The 18,843-nt window shown below is 47.3% G+C and overlaps 1 protein-coding gene across 6 annotated transcripts; it reads left to right on the top strand.

Moving 5' to 3' along the window:
* Window positions 1-277: 277 nt before the first annotated feature.
* SF1 (splicing factor 1) lies at window positions 278-17,461 on the top strand. 6 transcript variants are annotated; one of them, XM_024198814.3, is made up of 13 exons: window positions 278-832; window positions 3,058-3,186; window positions 5,975-6,050; window positions 8,912-9,064; window positions 10,243-10,332; window positions 11,265-11,448; window positions 11,855-11,970; window positions 12,072-12,179; window positions 13,188-13,368; window positions 14,259-14,499; window positions 15,092-15,146; window positions 15,239-15,409; window positions 15,933-17,461. In XM_024198814.3, exons 1-13 carry the CDS (start codon window positions 289-291, stop codon window positions 16,180-16,182), a joined length of 2,298 nt encoding a protein of 765 aa, XP_024054582.1. In that variant the 5' UTR covers window positions 278-288; the 3' UTR covers window positions 16,183-17,461. The 6 variants fall into 6 exon arrangements, with proteins under 6 accessions (XP_024054582.1, XP_024054580.1, XP_024054579.1 ...); XM_024198812.3 differs by having other exon boundaries at window positions 15,087-15,146; window positions 15,239-15,413; XM_024198811.3 differs by having other exon boundaries at window positions 15,087-15,146; window positions 15,933-17,458.
* Window positions 17,462-18,843: the final 1,382 nt, after the last annotated feature.

The raw sequence follows: 18,843 nt of genomic DNA, 5'->3' as shown, positions 1-18,843 counted from the left end.
ACCGCGCCTTACGTTCCCAGTCAACCAATCATAACTTGTCTTTCCCCCATGCTGTTTACCCATCCTGCCTCTCAACCATTCCCACCGCAGTTCGCTGCAGAGTGACATCTCAGCTGACCTATGCGCGTTGCATCCACCACTCGACTGCTCTCCTCCAATCGCTTTCCTTCACTGGAGCGGCTCGGCCAACAGGCCGTCGCGGAAGGCCAATGGACGTAAGAGTCTGCCAATGGAAGGACGCGCGAGTGTGACTGACATCTCCGCGGCCAATGGCTTTCGAGCAGCTTTATGAGGTGCAAAGGCTGGAAGGTTCGCGAAACGCGAACGCCGCGAGCTGAGGAGACTCTAATGGCGGCGACTGGAGCCAACGCCACGCCGCTAGGGAAGCTCCATCCACCCCCACCGCCGGGGAAACCGGGCTACCCGATGCCTCCGCCGGGTCCCCCAGGGCTGGTCCTTCCAGGGCCCCCACCTCCACCACCCCCAGGCCCGGGCCAGGCCCAAGCAGCTCTGCTGGGCCCCATGGCGGCTGCTGCCTACCCCTTCGCCGCGCTGCCGCCGCCGCCTCCTCCGCCACCCCCGCCCCCTCCGCCGCCCCAGCCTCAGCCCCCGCCGCAGCAGCCGCAGCCCCCACCACCCCCACCCCCGCCTCCTCCCCCGCAGCAGCAACAGCCGCCGCCTCAGGCCGGGGGGCCTCAGCCCCCACCTCAGTACGGGCAATACCGGTATCCGTCCCCGCCGCCGCCCCCGCAGGGCCACGAGCAACAGCAGCCGCCGCCACCGCAACAACAGCAGCAGGATGAGAACGGCCCGGGAGGGGGCAGTAATCACGGTGAGGGGCAGAGCAAAAGGGGGCCTCGGGGGAGAGGGGCAGGGTAAAATGGAGGGGGAGGAAGAACTGGGTTGGGTGGGGGTCAGTTATATGGATAGGGTCGAGGCTGGGATGTAGAGGGACTATAGGGCAATGGGGCTATATAGGAGTATAGTTAAGCTCAGCAGGGAAGAGATGTGGAAGTTAAGGGGCTGGAGTTGTGGGGGATACACTAATGGGGCAGTGCTAAGGGGTGAAGGGGCAGGCTTGGGGCCTTTTGAGGTTAGTTGGTAGCACAGGCTGAGGAGGCAAGTTTGGAGAACGTTGCACTGAAAAGCAAAGGGATGGGGGGGCTTGAGATGGTCCATGGGAGTTGAAGGGGCTTACATTTAGCGGTGGTTATAATTTTGGCAATTGTGGGATGAGATAGAAACTGCAATGGTGTAAGTTTGGGGTTTAAGGGCTTATGGGATGGGAGATGGCTATGAGACTATGTTGTAGGGGTATTTGGGGGGGATGAGGTAGATTTGAGAATGGGAGGAAGAGATGATGTTGGGTGCTCTAGGAGAGGAAAGAATTTGGGGCAAATAAAGGGTTGGGTTGGGTGGGGTGGGGGTATAGTAAGAGTAGGTAGAGAGTAGACTGGGAAAGGGGGAAATGAGGCACAGTAGGAGAAAGGGATCTGAATCCTGCCAAATGTAGGGAAATGGGGACGGGGGCCAGGATGGGGTTGAGGTGGTGGCTGCTCTCTTTTCTGAGGGAGGGAATGAAGAAGAGAACATTTTTCTTAATTGGTTGGAGAGACATGGTTTGGGGTAAGAAGGGAATGTAAACAGATCTGGGGGTTGGTAACTTAAATGGGGGTTCTAGGTAACACACGTGGGCATGTGCTAGTCAGGGGAGCTTTGGACACACAATAACTGCAGTTCCTAAAAAAACAACAAGGAGTCTGGTGGCACCTTAAAGACTAACAGATTTATTTGGGCATAAGCTTTCGTGGGTAAAAACCTCACTTCTTCAGATGCAGACTAACACAGCTACCCCCTGATACTTGCAGTTCCTAAGGCACTGAACAGCCTGAGATGGGTATTCTTGGAAGAGACAAGGCCTGGTGTTGTCTGTAGGAGTTAGCAAATACTCATACAACCAAAATGGAGGTCTCTGTAGGACTGGGAAGAAATGGAGGATAAAGGCTGCCCTGGTCTCTTTAACTTCCTATTTTTATTAGTCTCCCCCTTTAGCTAGATGATTAGGGATAGTTAGTCCTGTTAAGCTTTTAATGTTTTCTAGAAGAGCACATTCTGGAAATGTGTTCAATCATACGACAAAATGCATGCTTTTCTGGCCATACCTGTGTGAAAGCAAGTCATAGATCAGCATCATAAAAAAAAGGGAGGATTAACAATTTCCAACACTACTGTTCAAGGAAAACTGCTGTGGGGTTTTAATAGTTTCCCATCACATCATCCAATGTAAATATCCCTAGAAGGTTTACTGTTACCTTCAGGGATCCTGTAATGTGTGCAGAGAGACTGAATGTGAAATGGTGCTGTGGGAGGCAGCCATGTTGCTTTGCTGACGAAGATCAGAACTGCAGCGTTCCCTTTAAAAATGGTGGCCGAAGTGACTAGAAAAATGTTAGTTGGATTGGAGAGCTGTTCTTTTGCTTTGGAAAGGTGATCTTGAAGCATCTTCCTGTTTTCCCGTTTGTCTTGCCTTATGGAGGGGGCATAACTTTGTAGTTGATACCACTGTTTTGTTGAATTTCAATCTCACTGCTTGGTTCTACCCCTTGCTGATTTGCAGATAATAAATAAGTCTTAATGTGGCAATATTTGCTGATTAATTTCTGCCCGTAGCACTCCCACTCTGCGAGGTGCTGTGCAAACATGGTGACAGTAAGATTAAAGGCTAAATAGACAAGGTGTGAGAGGGGAAACGGGCACAGAGAGGTGAAGTGATTTGCCCAAAGTCACATGGCAGGTCAGTGATTAGACTAGAATATAATTTTGGTTCAATGTGCTACCCTGTAGACCTTACTGCCTTTGTGTGCAGTTCTCCACATCCCAGTGAGAGTTTTGGTATTGAAAGGAGTAGGTAGCCTTGACAGTATTTCTGACTTAAGGGAATTGTGTGTGCTCGGTGGTGCAGCTATTATTGCTTATGTAAGACGTATGTATTAAGTCAAATTGTATGCATGAAGGTATTTCTACAAAGTGTGTCTAAAGAAGGATGCTTGACCTTAGATTTCCCTAATAAGAAGCGGAAGAGAAGCAGATGGAACCAAGACACCATGGAGCAGAAGACTGTCATCCCAGGAATGCCCACTGTTATCCCTCCTGGACTCACTCGTGAGCAAGAGAGAGCTTATATAGGTAAATACACGTTCTTCCCTTTTTCCATCTGATCTGCTATCTGGTGATCCTGAGACTATTTCTGGTTGCTGAGTGTTTGGAAAGTTAACTGTGTTTTTTCTAGACTTCAGGTTATTGTGGCCTTATTCCATAACTTCAAATCAGTAATTCACACATTTTTGCTCAGTCGTGTCCTGTTGCAGGTCCCCTGTCGTGCTTGTGACTAGAGTAGTGTTCTCCACGGGCATGGTGAAAATGGAATGCCTAGAATAGTTTTTGTAGGGGTGGGGTGGTCCTTTCTCTAGGTATATTAGCCTCTATTCTCAACATCTATTTAGTAAGCTCATTACAGTCAGTGGGGGCCTCTAGGATTACCTCTCCAGTGGAGAACACTGCCTGCGGGTACCTCTTTCACAGCACAGCCTTGCACCAGAAATCCCCTCAAACCTAGTCTGACTTCCTTTTGGGCTGCTTAATTTTTTTAAAAATGACCTCTGTAGAAGTTCAATTTTTGTGTTCAAGGTGGCATTGGTCATATTGGTTTTGCTCTGAGGGAAATTGAGAAACTTTGCTTCTGTTCTTTGTGGCAAGAAATCTAAACCTTCAGCATCTCTTCTAGTTTAGAGCTCTGCTAAATGAGCTCTATTCACATGCACACAAACTGCTGGGAAAGGGATACTGCTTAGACCTATGGGAATGAAGGGATTTGAAATGTTAATTGTGAAAACAAGGAATTTCAAAGGTTAAGATTTGTCTTTGGGACTACACCATTCCTGTATGGGAATAAGAATGTTTAAGTGACTTGGTTTATAAATACAAGGTTTAACATTAACTTTGCCTTCAATTGCAAACAGTGATGCTAAATTCACTTTTCATGAACTACCAAATATAAGCCAGGAGGGTGAAAAAGGGCAAGAAAGTCCTAATCTGTCTGAGACTTTGCATTGTCACATGTAATTCTAGTCCTTGCATTTTACATAAAGCAAGCTCTTCTTCACAAGACAGTGTGATCCAGTTCATCTCCCTCGGGTTGAAAATAATCCTTGGTTTCTTTCTTCTGCATAACCACTGAGAATTTTGATTTGCTTTGTAACTAGTCGTCTTGTTCAATGCTGAGATCTGGTTATGGTTTACTTAAGTTTAATAGTTTACTGTCAAGGTTGCTAGGTCAGTTTCTAGACTGTGGGTTTTGCCCTTGATTCTGTCAGTTTCTGTACCAGACTATCTTTATTCAGAAATATAAAGCAGATTTTGATCCAGTATCATAAAACAAATATCTGATATTTAAAGGAAGAGCCAGGTGTTAGCTGCATTGACAACTACTGCTCTACAGAAGGAAATGAGACATGAATAGTCTGACTTTCAGATTTTCTGAAGTTGCTGTTTTGTTACTTGTGTAGAGCCCTATGTGTACGTGCTATTTCAGCAACAAAGCTAAGACATGTATCATGCCCCAAAGAGCTTATAATGTGTGCATAACTTAAAACACAGGATACGAGTTTGGAAGAGGGAGACATGAGGGATTGAGGAGGAGAGATGTGGGGTTTGGGGGATAGGCAGAGCCAGGATTGCTTGAAGAACAGTTTAAAGAAGAGAAGTGATTGGTAGGCAAGGACAGTGAGTGTCCCAGTTTCTCAGAGGCTCTAAATATCATTTGAAGGGAGTTAGACGTGCAAGACATATTGCACACAAAAAGAAAGCAAGGTTTCTGTGGCAATGAGGCAATCTTAAATTGGAACCATCATAAAACTACTGCCAATTGGATGAAATAACTGCAGCTCAGAATTCTCAGTCTATGCTAAGGTAAGAAGCAAATGTAACACCAGCACTTTTATTTAAAAATAATAATAAATGGGGCAGGGATTTTGAAAAGAAAGTGTGGATCAGATTACCACCCCTCTCCCACGTGCTATTCAGCTTCTCCAGTAATTAACCAAATCACATTGCTCAGGGTTCAGAGATCCTGATCTTTCTTCTTTTGTACAGCGTCAGGCACCCAGAACTGAGTCAAGCTTAACTGCTTGTACATTTTAGTAATTTACTATCTGAAAATGGACCCTGAATCTTTCTGACTTACCTTGTCCATGACCTATAACAGCAGCAGACCTTTTGGAGTCTGTACATTAGTGTGGGTTAGTTAGCATGGTACAGTGCATGCAGTTTCTGTATGTTTGTTTTTATTTACCTTAAGGAGTTCTGTTAAGAATAAAGACATGCACAGGTGCATGGCCCATGTGCTTTTGCCTTAGGAAAAGAAATGAGACCTTTTCTAAACTGGTATGTCTGACTTCAGCAACATTAATTCAAGTCACATTTTTAATTGGCTCTGAAATCATCAGTAAAATTATTTTGATATTTACAGAAATTGTTACTCTGCTATGGGAAGAAGAAGTCCAGTAGGACAGTGGAATTGCTTGCAAAGGCATCTTCCATTAGGCCTGGAACTAATACCAGTTTTAGTAGGTCAGAAAGAGTTTTGGCTTCCAGTGACTTGCTGGTTGTAGTCTCAGAGATCAGACAGTTCTTTCTGCTAACCCCATTTCAGTTGAGTACTTTGCTTTCTAATTAATAATCCTCTTTGAAGAAGGCTAGCTAGATGTAAATAAGATCAATGTGGGCCTTTCTGGATTCCTGCTGAACTTAGCTGGCTGACATAACATTGTGCGGGTCTCCTTCGATTTATTCACAATATCAGTCGTCCATTGCAAAGTTTCCCGTTCTTCATGCTTTGATGTTAAGATTTGAGATGTTATTTGGTAACAATGTCTTTTTTCCATCCTTTTTTCTTTCCTAACCTGGTTTCTTCCAGTGCAACTGCAGATTGAAGACCTGACTCGTAAACTGCGCACAGGAGACCTGGGCATCCCCCCTAACCCAGAGGACAGGTTGGGAAACAGTTTTAACCAGCTGACAGTAACACTTTTACCTTTTTTAATACATTTTTTTGGTGGCATCATAATGTGTCAGTTCAATACAATCCTGCTCTAGTCAGATGACTGCAATGCTCTTTGTGGAGGAGAGCTGGGGTTTTTCTGTTAGGGAAGATGGAATGGAACCAATTCTAGCCCTACAAAAACCACAGGGAAAAGGGTAATAAGGGTATATTATTGTTTTTGATTTTCTAAGCTTGTAGGTTTAATTAACCTGACTTGTTTTAAGGGAAATTAAGGTAGCCAATTAATGTACTTTTTCAGGGTCTGACTTGTGCACATGCCCAGTATCTAGAGGTCTTTCTCACAGGTTCACCTTGCAAACTTTTAAGCACTATTTTATTTTATTTTAATTTTAATTTTTTTGTTTTTGCATCATTGAGTTTGAGCAGCCTGGAAACATACTCTGATCAGCTTATATGGCAGAGCTTTCTGCTTGGTGGTTGAGGATGATTTTTTAAAAGCCAGATGAGTTTTCTAACCAATTTCTTTGCTGCCAGCTATTGTACAGCATTGGCCAACATCGGGGAATTCTGGGGACTCAAGGTGGTGGGGGAATTCCAGCCTCGTTTACTCTTTTTGAAGTGAAAACGTTGCGATAGGTTTTTGGACAGCTGTGGCTATGTTGGGCTTCAGTGACATTCTGAAAAGTAACAGCATTTAACCACTTTATTTTTGTAGTTGGGTTGTTAGCATGGAACAGCAGAGTCTGGTTTGTTTACCGGAGGGGAGTAAACCCCTCTTTTTCCCCTCCAATCTTCCAGCTGGAATTTGTTGTGTTATAGCATTTAGCACAATTGAAGTAGTTTTGCTTTTAAAATGGGAGTGAAACCTTCTTTGGCTTGAATTCTACCCAGCTGAAGGTGTATTAGATCAGTAAGATGGTGTCATGGATGTTAAAGCCATTCACTTCTGCATCTTTGTTTAGCCTTGCTAGGAGTCAAATTATTATGCCTTATTTCCTTGCAATAACTAGTTTTCTTTAGCACACAAATTTTGCACTCCCATTGCACTTTTTACATTACAGGGCACCACTGCATAGTGTCTTTTTGACTATTAACTTTCACCATTATTACAAGTTACTAGTAAACTTTGAAACATGTTTTTTTTAATCCTTTTATTGTCAGGAGGGAATAGATGTAAAGTCTATCCTTTTTCCCTTGCTCTTGGTTTTTAAGATTGAGTTGGGGCAATTGTCCTAACTTGACTGACAGATTGGCATTTCTTATGGGAACAATAACCCAGACTGATGAGGGGAGAGTTATTGGTTTCTTAATTTTTTCCTGTGAAGGTGAGGCATTGCTGTAACAGCCTTTAACATTTTTAATGATCAGTTTAGCAAAAGAGCCCAAAGCCAAAGTTGTCTGATCTGTCAAATATCAAACCTGTTAGTGGTTTAAAAAAAACAATTTATTGGAGTTTCTGATTCAGTTACAGAAGAGTCTAACTCTTAATTGCTCCTCAGCAGTTCAACAGAATCAAATGCATGAAATGACTGTCTTAGCATTAATTTCTGAAGGTGTAATCTCAAAGTTAAGCCATTTAATAATTCATTGTTACTTGAATTCTTTAAAATGTGTTTCTAAACCAACTACTAGCTAACATGAGTTTAAAATGCTTAGTAAAAACAAGCTGGGAGGGTGATATCTTGTATTTTTGTGTTGCTCTCTCTGCTATTGGACTGTGTTACATTTATTCAAATCCTAGAAATGGAGGTGTAATTTAGACATGATTAGTCCTGATCAAACCTGACCTTTTATTCCATGTGTTGATGGTTCACTTTAGGCTCAGAAGACAGTGGGATCAACTGATTTTAATCCTTGCTCTAACCCAGTAGAAAAAGTTTCTCTTAACCTAAAACAAGGGTGTAGGTTTCTGATTACTTCCGGGATGTATTTTTTTTTAATAACCTGATCCACATAATCTCTTCACTTCTTGCAGCTAATCCTAAATTTTCCTTCATGTTTTAAAAAAGGTCCATAACTTAATCAAATTTCTAGGAGTGTGACTTTTTTCTTACCGCAAACACAGCTGTGGTAAATCAAACTGACTCTTTTATTTTAGCTTTACAACATTTTGCTGTTAAAACAAAACAAAAAAAATTCTGCTTTCTGGGCATCTAAACCCTGTGGAGAAAACAGGGCTCTCCATAGAGGTTTACAGGTCCAGACTGTGGACCAAGAAAAGGCGGTTTGACCCAGCCTCTAAGCCTTAACACAGAAAACAGGTTGAGAGTCGGCCTTGAAGCTGCCAGCACAATGATGGAAAAGCCAGGACAGAAGCCATGACCGTCTCTCTACACTGGGGCAGTGAACTAGATTTAATGGGTGTTGCCAGCAGGATTAGTCACCTTTGATTAAAGACTAATCTCTTTTGTTACTCTGTTATGGTGTTAAAAGTCCACGTTTAACCTGCATTACCTCCTGCGTTAGGAGTCTCTCTAAACTCATGGCTGCATTGCCTAGTGAAGCTGGAAAGTTTGTTCTCCGTGCGAATTAACTCTCTCCACCTTCCCCTTTAAAATCATGAGCACGCTCGTGGCAGAGTTGCTGTCATTGTAGCTGTTTACTGCCTTGCTACCCCCATAAAGCACCTTATTTCCCCCCTCCTCATGGCATACAGTGTTTTGCTGCAACCTCCTTATCCATGTAGTCATAAGACAGGCATGAATGAACTTACACCTTCCTTTCCTGTGGTCTTAATAGCACATTTAGCTCTGATTTGCCTAAATTATGCTAGGGTTGAGGGGAAGCTGTACTTGTAAGTGGCCACTTGGGTTTGAGCACAGGAGGAATAACCATGGGTGTTTTCTGCAGGTCTCCTTCCCCTGAGCCCATTTACAATAGCGAGGGGAAGCGCCTGAATACCCGTGAGTTCCGCACCCGCAAGAAGCTGGAGGAGGAGAGACATAACCTCATCACAGAGATGGTGGCCCTCAACCCGGACTTCAAGCCACCAGCTGATTACAAGTAAGTGGAGGGAGAAGATCCTGCCAGATGTTATGGGTAGGCCTTTGCACTGTCATTCCTGGACGGTTTCATCCTGTCCCAAAATCCAAGTTTGACTATTGCCCTATTACAGATGGTCCCAGCTTCCTCTGCACAAGTGCTGCTGTGTAAATAGCTCTTTGGTGACCACTGCTTTATAGGTAGATCCCAACCAGTTGATCATAATCGACTGGACAATCCTGGGAACTTCCGCAGTTGACTATGATCTCCGGTGGTGTAGCGAGGTTGCTCCCTGCCTGTCCTGGCCCCACGCTGCTCCCGGAAGCAGCCAGCGCGGTCCCGAGGTGGGGGGGCGAGGGTCTTGATGCACTTCTCCTGTCTGCCAGCACTGCCCCCGCAGCTCCCATTGGCAGCTGAGGGGGTGATGCTGGCAGAGAGGGGCAGCATGCAGAGCCGTGTGCCCCATGCCCCCCATAGGGGCACGTTGGCCCTTTCTGTGAGTGGCGTGGGGCCGGGACAGCCTTCACCTTGCTGCACTGCCAACTGGGAGCTGCCTGCGGTAAGTGCTGCCTGATGGGAGACTATGCCCCAGTCCCCTCCCAGAGTCAGGACCCCGAACCCCCTCTTGCACTGCAGCCTTGAGCCGCCTCCCAGAGCCAGCACCCCGAACCACCTCCTGCACCCCAACCCCCTGCCCCAGCCCTGACACCCTCCTGCACCCAGAACGCCCTCCTACAGCCCTGAGCCCCCTACCAGAGCCCGACCCCCCTCCCAGAGCTTGCACCCCTCCCCTCCTGCACTCTGGCCCCAGGCTCAGTCCGGAGCCCCCTCCCACACTGCAAACCCCTCGGCCCCCGCCCAGAACCCGCACCCTCTCCCAAACCCCTGCCCCAGCCAGGTGAAAGTGAGTGAGGGTGGAGGAGAGCAAGCGATGAGGGGAGATGGAGTGAGCAGGGCGGGGCTTTGGGGGAAGGGGCAGGGTAGATCCTGGGTTGCCCTTAAATTCAAAAAGTGATTTTGGGCTTAAAAAGGTTGGAGACGACTGCTATAAAGCGTATAGCCACTGTGTTTCCCTGGACTACCAATGCATTCTGAACTGGGGAAAGAGTTCTGATCTCAGCTGGCTCAGGTTCCTTGTGGAGGTGTCTGTTGGCTAGCTATATGCAGGTCTTGATGATCACTTTTTGATTTTTTTTCAGGCCTCCAGCGACCCGAGTGAGCGATAAGGTGATGATCCCACAGGATGAATATCCTGAGATTAACTTTGTGGGGCTTCTGATTGGACCCAGGTAAGCTGCTACTCTTCTCTGTGAAATGAAGGTAGTTCAGAGGTGATCAAATTTGGAGTCCAAGAGTTTGGCAGTAATGGACAGTGCTGGCTTATTTGCTTATGCTTGAGAGATGGTGCTGGTAAAAGCACATCAAGACTCTAGCAGATAGATGGTGTGACATCAAGACCAGAGCGGAATTGGCAGCCTTTAAAATGGTTCAAAACATGTCTCCAAGAGCCAGGCTGAATGTACTATGGGATTTTAAAGGCAAACAATCCAAGTAGCTTTACTGCCTTGCTGGGCGCTTGGAAGCTATTCCAGTTCTAGTCTCCACCCTGCAAGCCCCCGTATCTTAATGTAGGACTTCGTGGCACTGAAACAGACTACCTGTCATGTTATCTTCTGACAGGGCGTCCTTGATAGCATGTCTGACATAGTGTGTTTATGCCTTCTCTGGGAATGCAGAAATATTCCTTGTGTTTTGAGGAGTGTGCTTGGCATTGACCTAGTGCTGGATATACGCTGGGAATTTACACCAGCATAGGTGCATCTCTCAGGAGTGTGAAAAATCCATACCCCTGAGAGATGTGCTTATGCTGACCTAACCCCTATTGTAGACAGCACTGGGTCAATGGAAGAATTCTTCCAGTGACGTAGCTAACGCCTTTTGGGAATGTGGCTTACCTATGCCAACAGGAGACTGCCTCCTGTTGGTATAAGTAGTGTTTATACTGAAGTGCTACAGCAGCAGTTGTGCTGCACTAACGGTTTAAGTGTAGACATACCCCTAGAAATGTTCTAAAGAGGGTGGTGTTTGGGGTAAAACTGACCCCACATGAAGAGGAGTACTTGGGGCAGTGATACAGTCACATTGGGAGTGAAGTAGCATCCGGGGGGAGTGGAGAAATCCCCCAGTTGGCATGGGAATAACACAACCATTTGTTCTACAGAGGTAATACACTGAAGAATATTGAGAAGGAATGCAATGCCAAGATCATGATCCGGGGGAAGGGATCAGTGAAGGAAGGGAAGGTGGGCCGAAAAGATGGCCAGATGCTGCCTGGAGAAGATGAGCCTCTTCATGCTCTGGTCACTGCCAACACCATGGAGAATGTGAAGAAGGCTGTGGAACAGGTATAAATGCAAAGCTCAGGATGGTCAAACCAAAAACATCTGAGGGAGTCCGTCTCAGCTACGGTAAAAGATCACATTGTGGAAACTCAACTCAAGCTTGCCTCCTGCATTGTAATCCATTGCCAGCCTCTTGCTCTGCATACTTGCTTTTATTTTTGAGGCAAGGTGATGAAATAAATAAGACCTGTCTGGGAACTTTGGAGGAAGATTCAATCTCAGCACTCCACTCATAGGAGCGATATGGAGGGACATAGGAAAGGAATTGGAATGAGGGGGCTAGCTTTATCATTGGCCTGTAGGGGAGCTGGAATTCTGACAGTGGTGTAGACATGCATTTGGGAGATGAATTTCTCGAAGGCAGATAAGGGTTTGAGCTTGATACCACTAAGCAACATGTCTCTTCCAGATCCGAAATATTCTGAAGCAAGGCATTGAAACACCAGAAGACCAGAACGACTTGCGGAAGATGCAGCTGCGTGAGCTGGCCCGGCTTAATGGGACACTGCGGGAAGATGACAACAGGTAAGTACCTGCCTGTTGGAAGTAGCAAAGTCAGTGCAGCTGCATATGTTTGCTGCTGCTTGAGTGTCAAGCTGATCTAATTATGCTTTGTTATCGCTTAGGATCCTGCGGCCATGGCAAAGTGCAGAGACCCGCAGCATCACCAACACCACTGTGTGTACCAAATGCGGAGGAGCTGGACACATTGCCTCTGACTGCAAGTTCTCTAGGTAAATCTCCCAGGCCAGCTTGTTTAAGCAATCTTCTGTCAACTGTGCCTGCTCATCATTTGTGTCAGCAGATGGGCTCTGTGGTTGGAATGCTATAGCTTTCCAGAAGGGTGTCTTGGCAGCTAATTGCAGCAGACCATCCTGCTAGTCCTAGGAAATCATGTACTATCCAACGCAGAAGCACTTGACAAATCAGTCTTCCTCTTAGCACAATACCCAGGGAAGGGGTAGGAGTTAGCAAATACTAGGCTTGGAAATTAATCCTATACAATACCTAATGGTGATTAGAAATGGGGGTCCAAACCAGCCTCTGATTGGGATGAAGGAACTTTTCCTGGGATAGGTTATTTCTTAACTGTAGGGTTTCTGGTACCTACCTTTTGAAGCAGCGGCTAGTGGCTGGAGATGGGATTGTGGGCTAGATGGAGGCACTGGCCCAATCCATGCTGGTAGTTTTCTGTATTCATTTAGCTTCACAGCTTACTCCATATGAAGCCTAGGAGATGAGTGATGTAGCTTTGGATCCATCTGTCCTGTACAGTGGACTCAGCTCCCCTCCCATAGCACTGGTATCTGGAGTGTGTGGCTTAGAGCAGTGGTTGTCAACCTCCGGTCCACAGACTGTCTAAGGGGTCTGCGAAAGGTGACTATAATAATAATAAAAAAAAAATCCAGATCCTAGAAAAGGCATTCTGATTTTCTGATCAATCAAAAGTATGTGAATGCCCCCACCTACAGGTCAAAACCCCAAATTGTTGTCATTACCATAGAAGCCCACAGTTTAACACCCTTTCTCATGCTGCATCAAATGTTGTGTCAAGCACGTGCAACTTTTATAGTTGAAGTCTGTTCAGTTAGACTAAAAACTAACTTCTATGGTAGGAGTCTGCAGACCACAGGTTGAATTTCCAAAAGGATCTGCAGCTCCATTGGAAATTTTTTAGGGGTCCGCAAACAAATAAAGGTTGAAAACCACTGGCTTAGTGGCATGTGACTTTTTGCTTCCAGACCTGGCGACCCTCAGTCTGCTCAGGACAAAGCCCGCATGGACAAAGAATACCTGTCCCTGATGGCAGAGTTGGGAGAAGCTCCAGTCCCAGCATCTGTGGGATCTTCCTCTGGCCCCACCAATACACCTCTGTCAAGTGGGCCCAGACCCTCGGGACCAGGAAACAACCCGCCTCCTCCCGTGAGTGATTGGGCCTTTTCACCTGCTAGTATTTGCTTGAAAGAAAACACCTTACAAATAGGCCCCTTTTCTCCATCCCCATGCACTGCGGTGTCCGTCCCACAGCTTTTCAGTGGTGGTGACAGGAATCAGTCCCCCTTTTTGAATGGTTCATAGGGAGAGAAACAACTGTGCAGTCAGTTCTGGGTTTTGTCTTATTTTTGGGTGCTCCAAACTATGTTGAGGGGGTTGGAAATTCTCATGTAGAGAGAATGAAAACGTTGGGATTGTTTAGAGAACATAGATCTATAAATGAATGACCTAGAGAACGGAGATCAGGAGCTTCTGTTCTCCCTGGCTCGCAGTACAAGCACAAGGGAACACAGTGAAATTGAAAGGTGGCGACTTCAGAACGAGCCACAGAAATACTTTTCCACACTACAGATAATTGCCCTGTGGAGCTCATTGCCATAATATTGAGGCCAAAAAGTGAGCTAGATTAAAAAAGGATTGGACACTTCTACAGACACCAAGAATATCCAGAGTTACAGTAGTCAATGTTAACAAGCTTTGACAGGGATGTTACACCACCTGCTTCGGAGCTTACACCAGTCTGTAACTGGTAAGGAACAGGGTGAGACCTAATGTCAAGCAGGTTATCCCACATCTGCCTGATACAGGGTGTGGTTTCTTGCACCTTCCTCTGAAGCGTCTGGCTCTGGCCACTGTCAGACAGGATATCACACTAGATGGACCCTCCAAGTCTGGTCCTGGCTTGTAGTTCCCGTAATACGACAGTTAATAGTTAGCAGTCTGGTTCCACCTTTTCTTTCTGAAGTACATGATAAGATGATGGCTTTGATTGTATTTAAAGGCATGTCTGAATAGCTCCTTTCTCTCCCCCACTGTAGAACCGTCCTCCGTGGATGAACTCCGGCCCCTCTGATAACCGGCCCTACCATGGGATGCATGGAGGACCTGGGGGTCCAGGTGGGCCTCACAACTTCCACCACCCCATGCCCAACATGGGTGGGCATGGTGGCCATCCAATGCAGCACAATCCCAATGGCCCACCACCCTGGATGCAGCCACATCATCCAGCCATGAACCAGGGGCCACATCCTCCAGGTCACCCGGGCCCCCACCACATGGGTAAGTACATTCCAAGGCACTGCGGGTACGTGGGGGTTGGCTTGGGCGGGGACTGGTGTTAGGGAGTGCTCTGTAGTTGAGATCCACTCCACTAATCAGCATGCTCCCTCTCAAAGCAGAAGGGTTTATCCTTACAGCCTCAGGGTTTAGGCTACAGCAGATACTCGGACCTCAGTGGTTCAGGAGCCAAGTTATTGATCAGCATTACCCAAAAGAGCCACAGCAATGTGAATGACAGGAGAATTATTTAGTGTTTTTACACACACGTGCACATACACTCTCTCACAGCAAATAAGTTAATAACTTAGTGCAAGTTGATAACTTAATTAGTTAATTGGGCAGAGTATCCTGATTGGTTGTTTAAATCAGTGTTTTAATATCATGAGCTGGAGAAGACACATTAAAGATAAAGAGCCACTTGAGGCTGGAGAGCCACAGTTTTGTATCACTGGGCTACAGTGTCTGCATGGGCTCTTGTCTGTGGACAGGGCTGTTAGCTAACGAGTTGACTTGTTGGGGGAGATGGGGAGGAGAATCTCCTAGTCTCATTAACTGGCACTAAGGCTACGGTCTTTCATTCCCTCAAGATCAGTACCTGGGAAATACGCCTGTGGGCTCTGGGGTCTATCGCCTGCATCAAGGAAAAGGTGAGTGTCTTGTGTCACAAGCCCTTAACCAAGTCACGATTCAGTGTCGCCTCGATGCCCAGCCCCTAATCGGCCGCCCCTCTCCCTTGCAGGTATGATGCCGCCGCCGATGGGTATGATGGCCCCGCCGCCCCCTCCGCCCAGTGGTCAGCCTCCCCCGCCTCCCTCTGGTCCTCTCCCCCCATGGCAGCAGCAGCAGCAGCCTCCGCCGCCACCTCCCAGCAACAGTATGGCGTCCAGTACTCCCTTGCCATGGCAGCAAAGTGAGTAAGAGCAATTCTCTTACCTTCATCCCCATCCCGCATGCGTGCGAGAAAGGGACACTACCCCACTCACCCATATGGTTACATGGGTGTAGAAGGAGGGGTAGGGGAGGTGGGAGCACGGCAGCATGTTTGCAGAGGCTGGGGTGGTACAATTTCCCCATCCCCATTGCTGCTCTCCGCTGCCCACTGGCCGGGAAACACTGTCATAGCAGTTAGTTCCCCTCTGCTGCTTTTGGGAGCTGCACTCCTGCACCCCACTTGCCCAGCTGTCAGCTGTGCCAAAGCAAAGATGGAAATAGCTCTCTGCACGCAGAGTTCTCCATATGACTCCCTTGCCCTGACTGATGCCAGAGAATGCTCCCTACACTCCCAGGACCAGTAGTGCCCTCTGTGCATGTGGTGAGCCTGCATCCCATGACAGTCCAGTCCCTTTAGCGAGGCTGACACTTCCCTTACCTGCAGTTACTCCGAGCTTCACCCCTGATCCTTTCAAGTGACCTTTTTCTTCTTTAAATCCCAGATACGACGACCACCACCACCACGAGCGCTGGCACCGGGTCCATCCCGCCATGGCAGCAGCAGGGGGCTGCGGTGGCGGCTTCTACGGGGGCCCCGCAGATGCAAGGCAACCCCTCCATGGTCCCTTTGCCTCCAGGGGTCCAGCCTCCGCTGCCGCCCGGGGCCCCGCCTCCTCCGCCGCCGCCGCCGCCTGGCTCCGCGGGCATGATGTACGCCCCGCCCCCTCCCCCGCCCCCCATGGACCCTTCTAATTTCGTCACCATGATGGGGATGGGGGTGCCGGCCTTGCCACCATTCGGCATGCCCCCCGCACCTCCGCCACCCCCACCACAGAACTGAAGGATGGATTTTTTTCTATTCAATTGTCTCATAAAATGCTGAATCTCACCTTATGGAGCCAGGAATTGGAGGGGAGAGGCACGTGAAGCCAGGCTGCTGGGAACGTGCCAGAGATTACATCTCACACCCTCCTCCTTACTCTATTCAGAATGAAGGCTCGGGGCTTTGTCATGTCCGATTCCTGTCCGACTGGTGTGTTTCGGTAGCAGAATCCACACTAGCTCTCAGGGCACTGTAGCACGGAGTCTCTCTTCTGAAGCAGGGGCTGCCGGGGCTCCCAAAGTGAGATTGGAGGACTCTGGGAATGCAGTGAGGACACTCCCTCAGCAGGAACCTGCCTGTAGCTGGCTGGTGGCCATGTTGGGAGAAAGGACAGTTCTGTGAAGCGACGCAACTCTTCCCTTGAAGAACGCGGTCGGAACGCTGGCTCCATATTGTGAACCTGTTTGTTACTTTATTTCCTTTCTCTCTCTCTCTCTCTCTCTCTCTCTCTCTGTGACTTAGATTTTAAATCCATCTGAGGAGAGCAATGCTCTCTGAGTCTAGACTCTTTCCAGCACTGTTAGTGCCTGTAGGTTGGAATGCGGGCAAGGGGCAAGCAAATGGATTTTAGAGATCTCCTTGGACATGACTTCATACCAGAGGAAAGAGGCAGGAAAGTACCATAGCTGATCTTTGGGCCCTGTGAACCCCAGCGCTAATACACCCCAAGTCAGGGCTTTGGCTTGGGGAGGGTTGTTTCTGTCAAGGGGCTACTATACCAGACAATAGTGGGAAGCATGCTGGAGGGGTGGGGTCCATTGTCCTCTTAACTGTGGGTATTGGAATGCCCCATAGGGAGCAGTAGCGAGTTGTTAGTGGTTAATTGGGTAGTTAAGAGGTTTCAGTAGGCACTGAGAAGGCCCTGCTACTGCATACACTCAAGGTCCATTTGCTTTTCACTTGCCATGTGCCTAGAATCTTTTTTTAACATCTGAATGTTTTGTGGTCTGGGGTCCCCTTGCCCCCCAAATTGGAGCGATTTCTGTTGACGATAATGTGTAAAACGCTCTTCCGTTCAGTCACCCGCAGCCATTTCTTACTGCTTTTTGTGTATGAATAAAACTGCATTAGAGGGGAGGTTCCAATGAATAAAAGCAGTTTTTTTATAAAGGCCTAATTAATTCTCAGTGGACTTGGATGGGGGAAACCCATTACCATGCTGCCAACAAGTGGTGCTATGCTCCACTGCAGGAGTTGGGCTATATTTCTTAAAGGCAGGGTTTGGGGGTATGATCCCTTGCACATTTGTATGGAAAGTGTGTGCTCCTGAAAGCTCAGCTCTTCTTGAGGCCTTCAGCCTTACAAACAGGGTCCTTGCTGCGCTGGGAGGTCAGTGCCACAGCAGCAATCCAACTGCAGGATATTTCTGACACCCCTGTTGCTGGGACAGGGTTGGGAGGGCTGCGTGACCTGCTGTCACATTGACCCATTAAAGGCTCACTGGCTCAATTAACACTTCATGCTCTGTAGTGCTACCCACTCCTTAAGCCAAGGGCTAGATAAAACACCAAGTCTTGCATGGCAATACTGGGTGGCGTGGTTCGTCCAGTCACTGCTACCACAGTCTCCATGCCCATGGCAGATGTGAGCAGAGATGACTGAACCTCTCACACTAGTCCCCTGAGGAGCATTTCTTCCACTTCACTGCAGTGTGCTGTTCCTCCTCTAAGCATTGCACATCATTTGTTTGGGTAGGACCAGCAGAATATCCCTGCATTGTGCCAGTTTCCCTAGTGGATTTGGGTCAGGAAAAGCATGCAGTGGCTGCATATAAATACTTCAGTTGATCATCTAGCTCTGATACAACTATGGGCACAGTTGACTTAGAGGTGTAGTAAAATGGAGAATTAGATTCCCTCTCACTTGTGTAAATACTAACAAGTGTGAATGGACAGAATGACATCAGCCCAGGTCTGTTTATTGGCTGAGTCTCCGCTATGTGGAGTCTCTCCTTCCATCTTTGACTCCTTTAAAAGAAACTCGGTGTTGGCGATGGTTGCAAAGTTACCAAACAGCAGCTAGATCACCTGTTCTGATCACATGGATAGCACTTTAATCTCAGTGCACTTTAACACTCAAGAGTTAGGTCTCCCAGCTCCCTATGTAGGGAGGCAGATCGGTGTTTCTCCAGCAGTAGAATAGGGATGATGTGTTTGGAGTGCCTATTCACAAGATCACATGGATGAGTGGCAGAGTTGGGGATGGGATCGGGTTCTCTGGTGCCCAGTCCCTTGCTCTGTCTTTAGTGAAATTGACCAAGATACAGAGGCTTGGTAACTGTCTCAGGGCCACTGTGAAATAACCTGCTGGTGTAGTTTCTTCACAGCCTGCTGTAACTGTATGCTCTTGTTATCAGGGTCTCAACTTGTTTTTAATCCTTATTCAGCTATTGGCCTTACTGTGATTTTTTTTTTTTTTGGTGTAAAATAAAACCCAATTCTCAATGACTCCTAGTCCCTACTCCCCTCCCAGAGCTGGGAATTGAACACAGGAGTCCTGACTCCCAGTGTCCCCTGCTCTAAGCATCAGCC

The sequence above is a fragment of the Terrapene carolina genome, unplaced genomic scaffold (genome assembly GCF_002925995.2).
Source record: "Terrapene carolina triunguis isolate 2854851 unplaced genomic scaffold, T_m_triunguis-2.0 Scaffold89, whole genome shotgun sequence".
In the NCBI taxonomy this organism is placed as follows: Eukaryota; Metazoa; Chordata; order Testudines; family Emydidae; genus Terrapene; species Terrapene triunguis.
This window is presented reverse-complemented; position numbering and strand designations above follow the sequence as displayed.

Bases quoted from the DNA above. Each gene is read 5' to 3' on its own strand.
- SF1 (XM_024198811.3), top strand. From the start codon at position 289: ATGAGGTGCAAAGGCTGGAAGGTTCGCGAAACGCGAACGCCGCGAGCT. The intron at 14,500-15,086 runs GTAAGTACATTC...CATTCCCTCAAG, and splicing joins CCCGGGCCCCCACCACATGG to ATCAGTACCTGGGAAATACG. The intron at 15,147-15,238 runs GTGAGTGTCTTG...TCTCCCTTGCAG, and splicing joins TCGCCTGCATCAAGGAAAAG to GTATGATGCCGCCGCCGATG.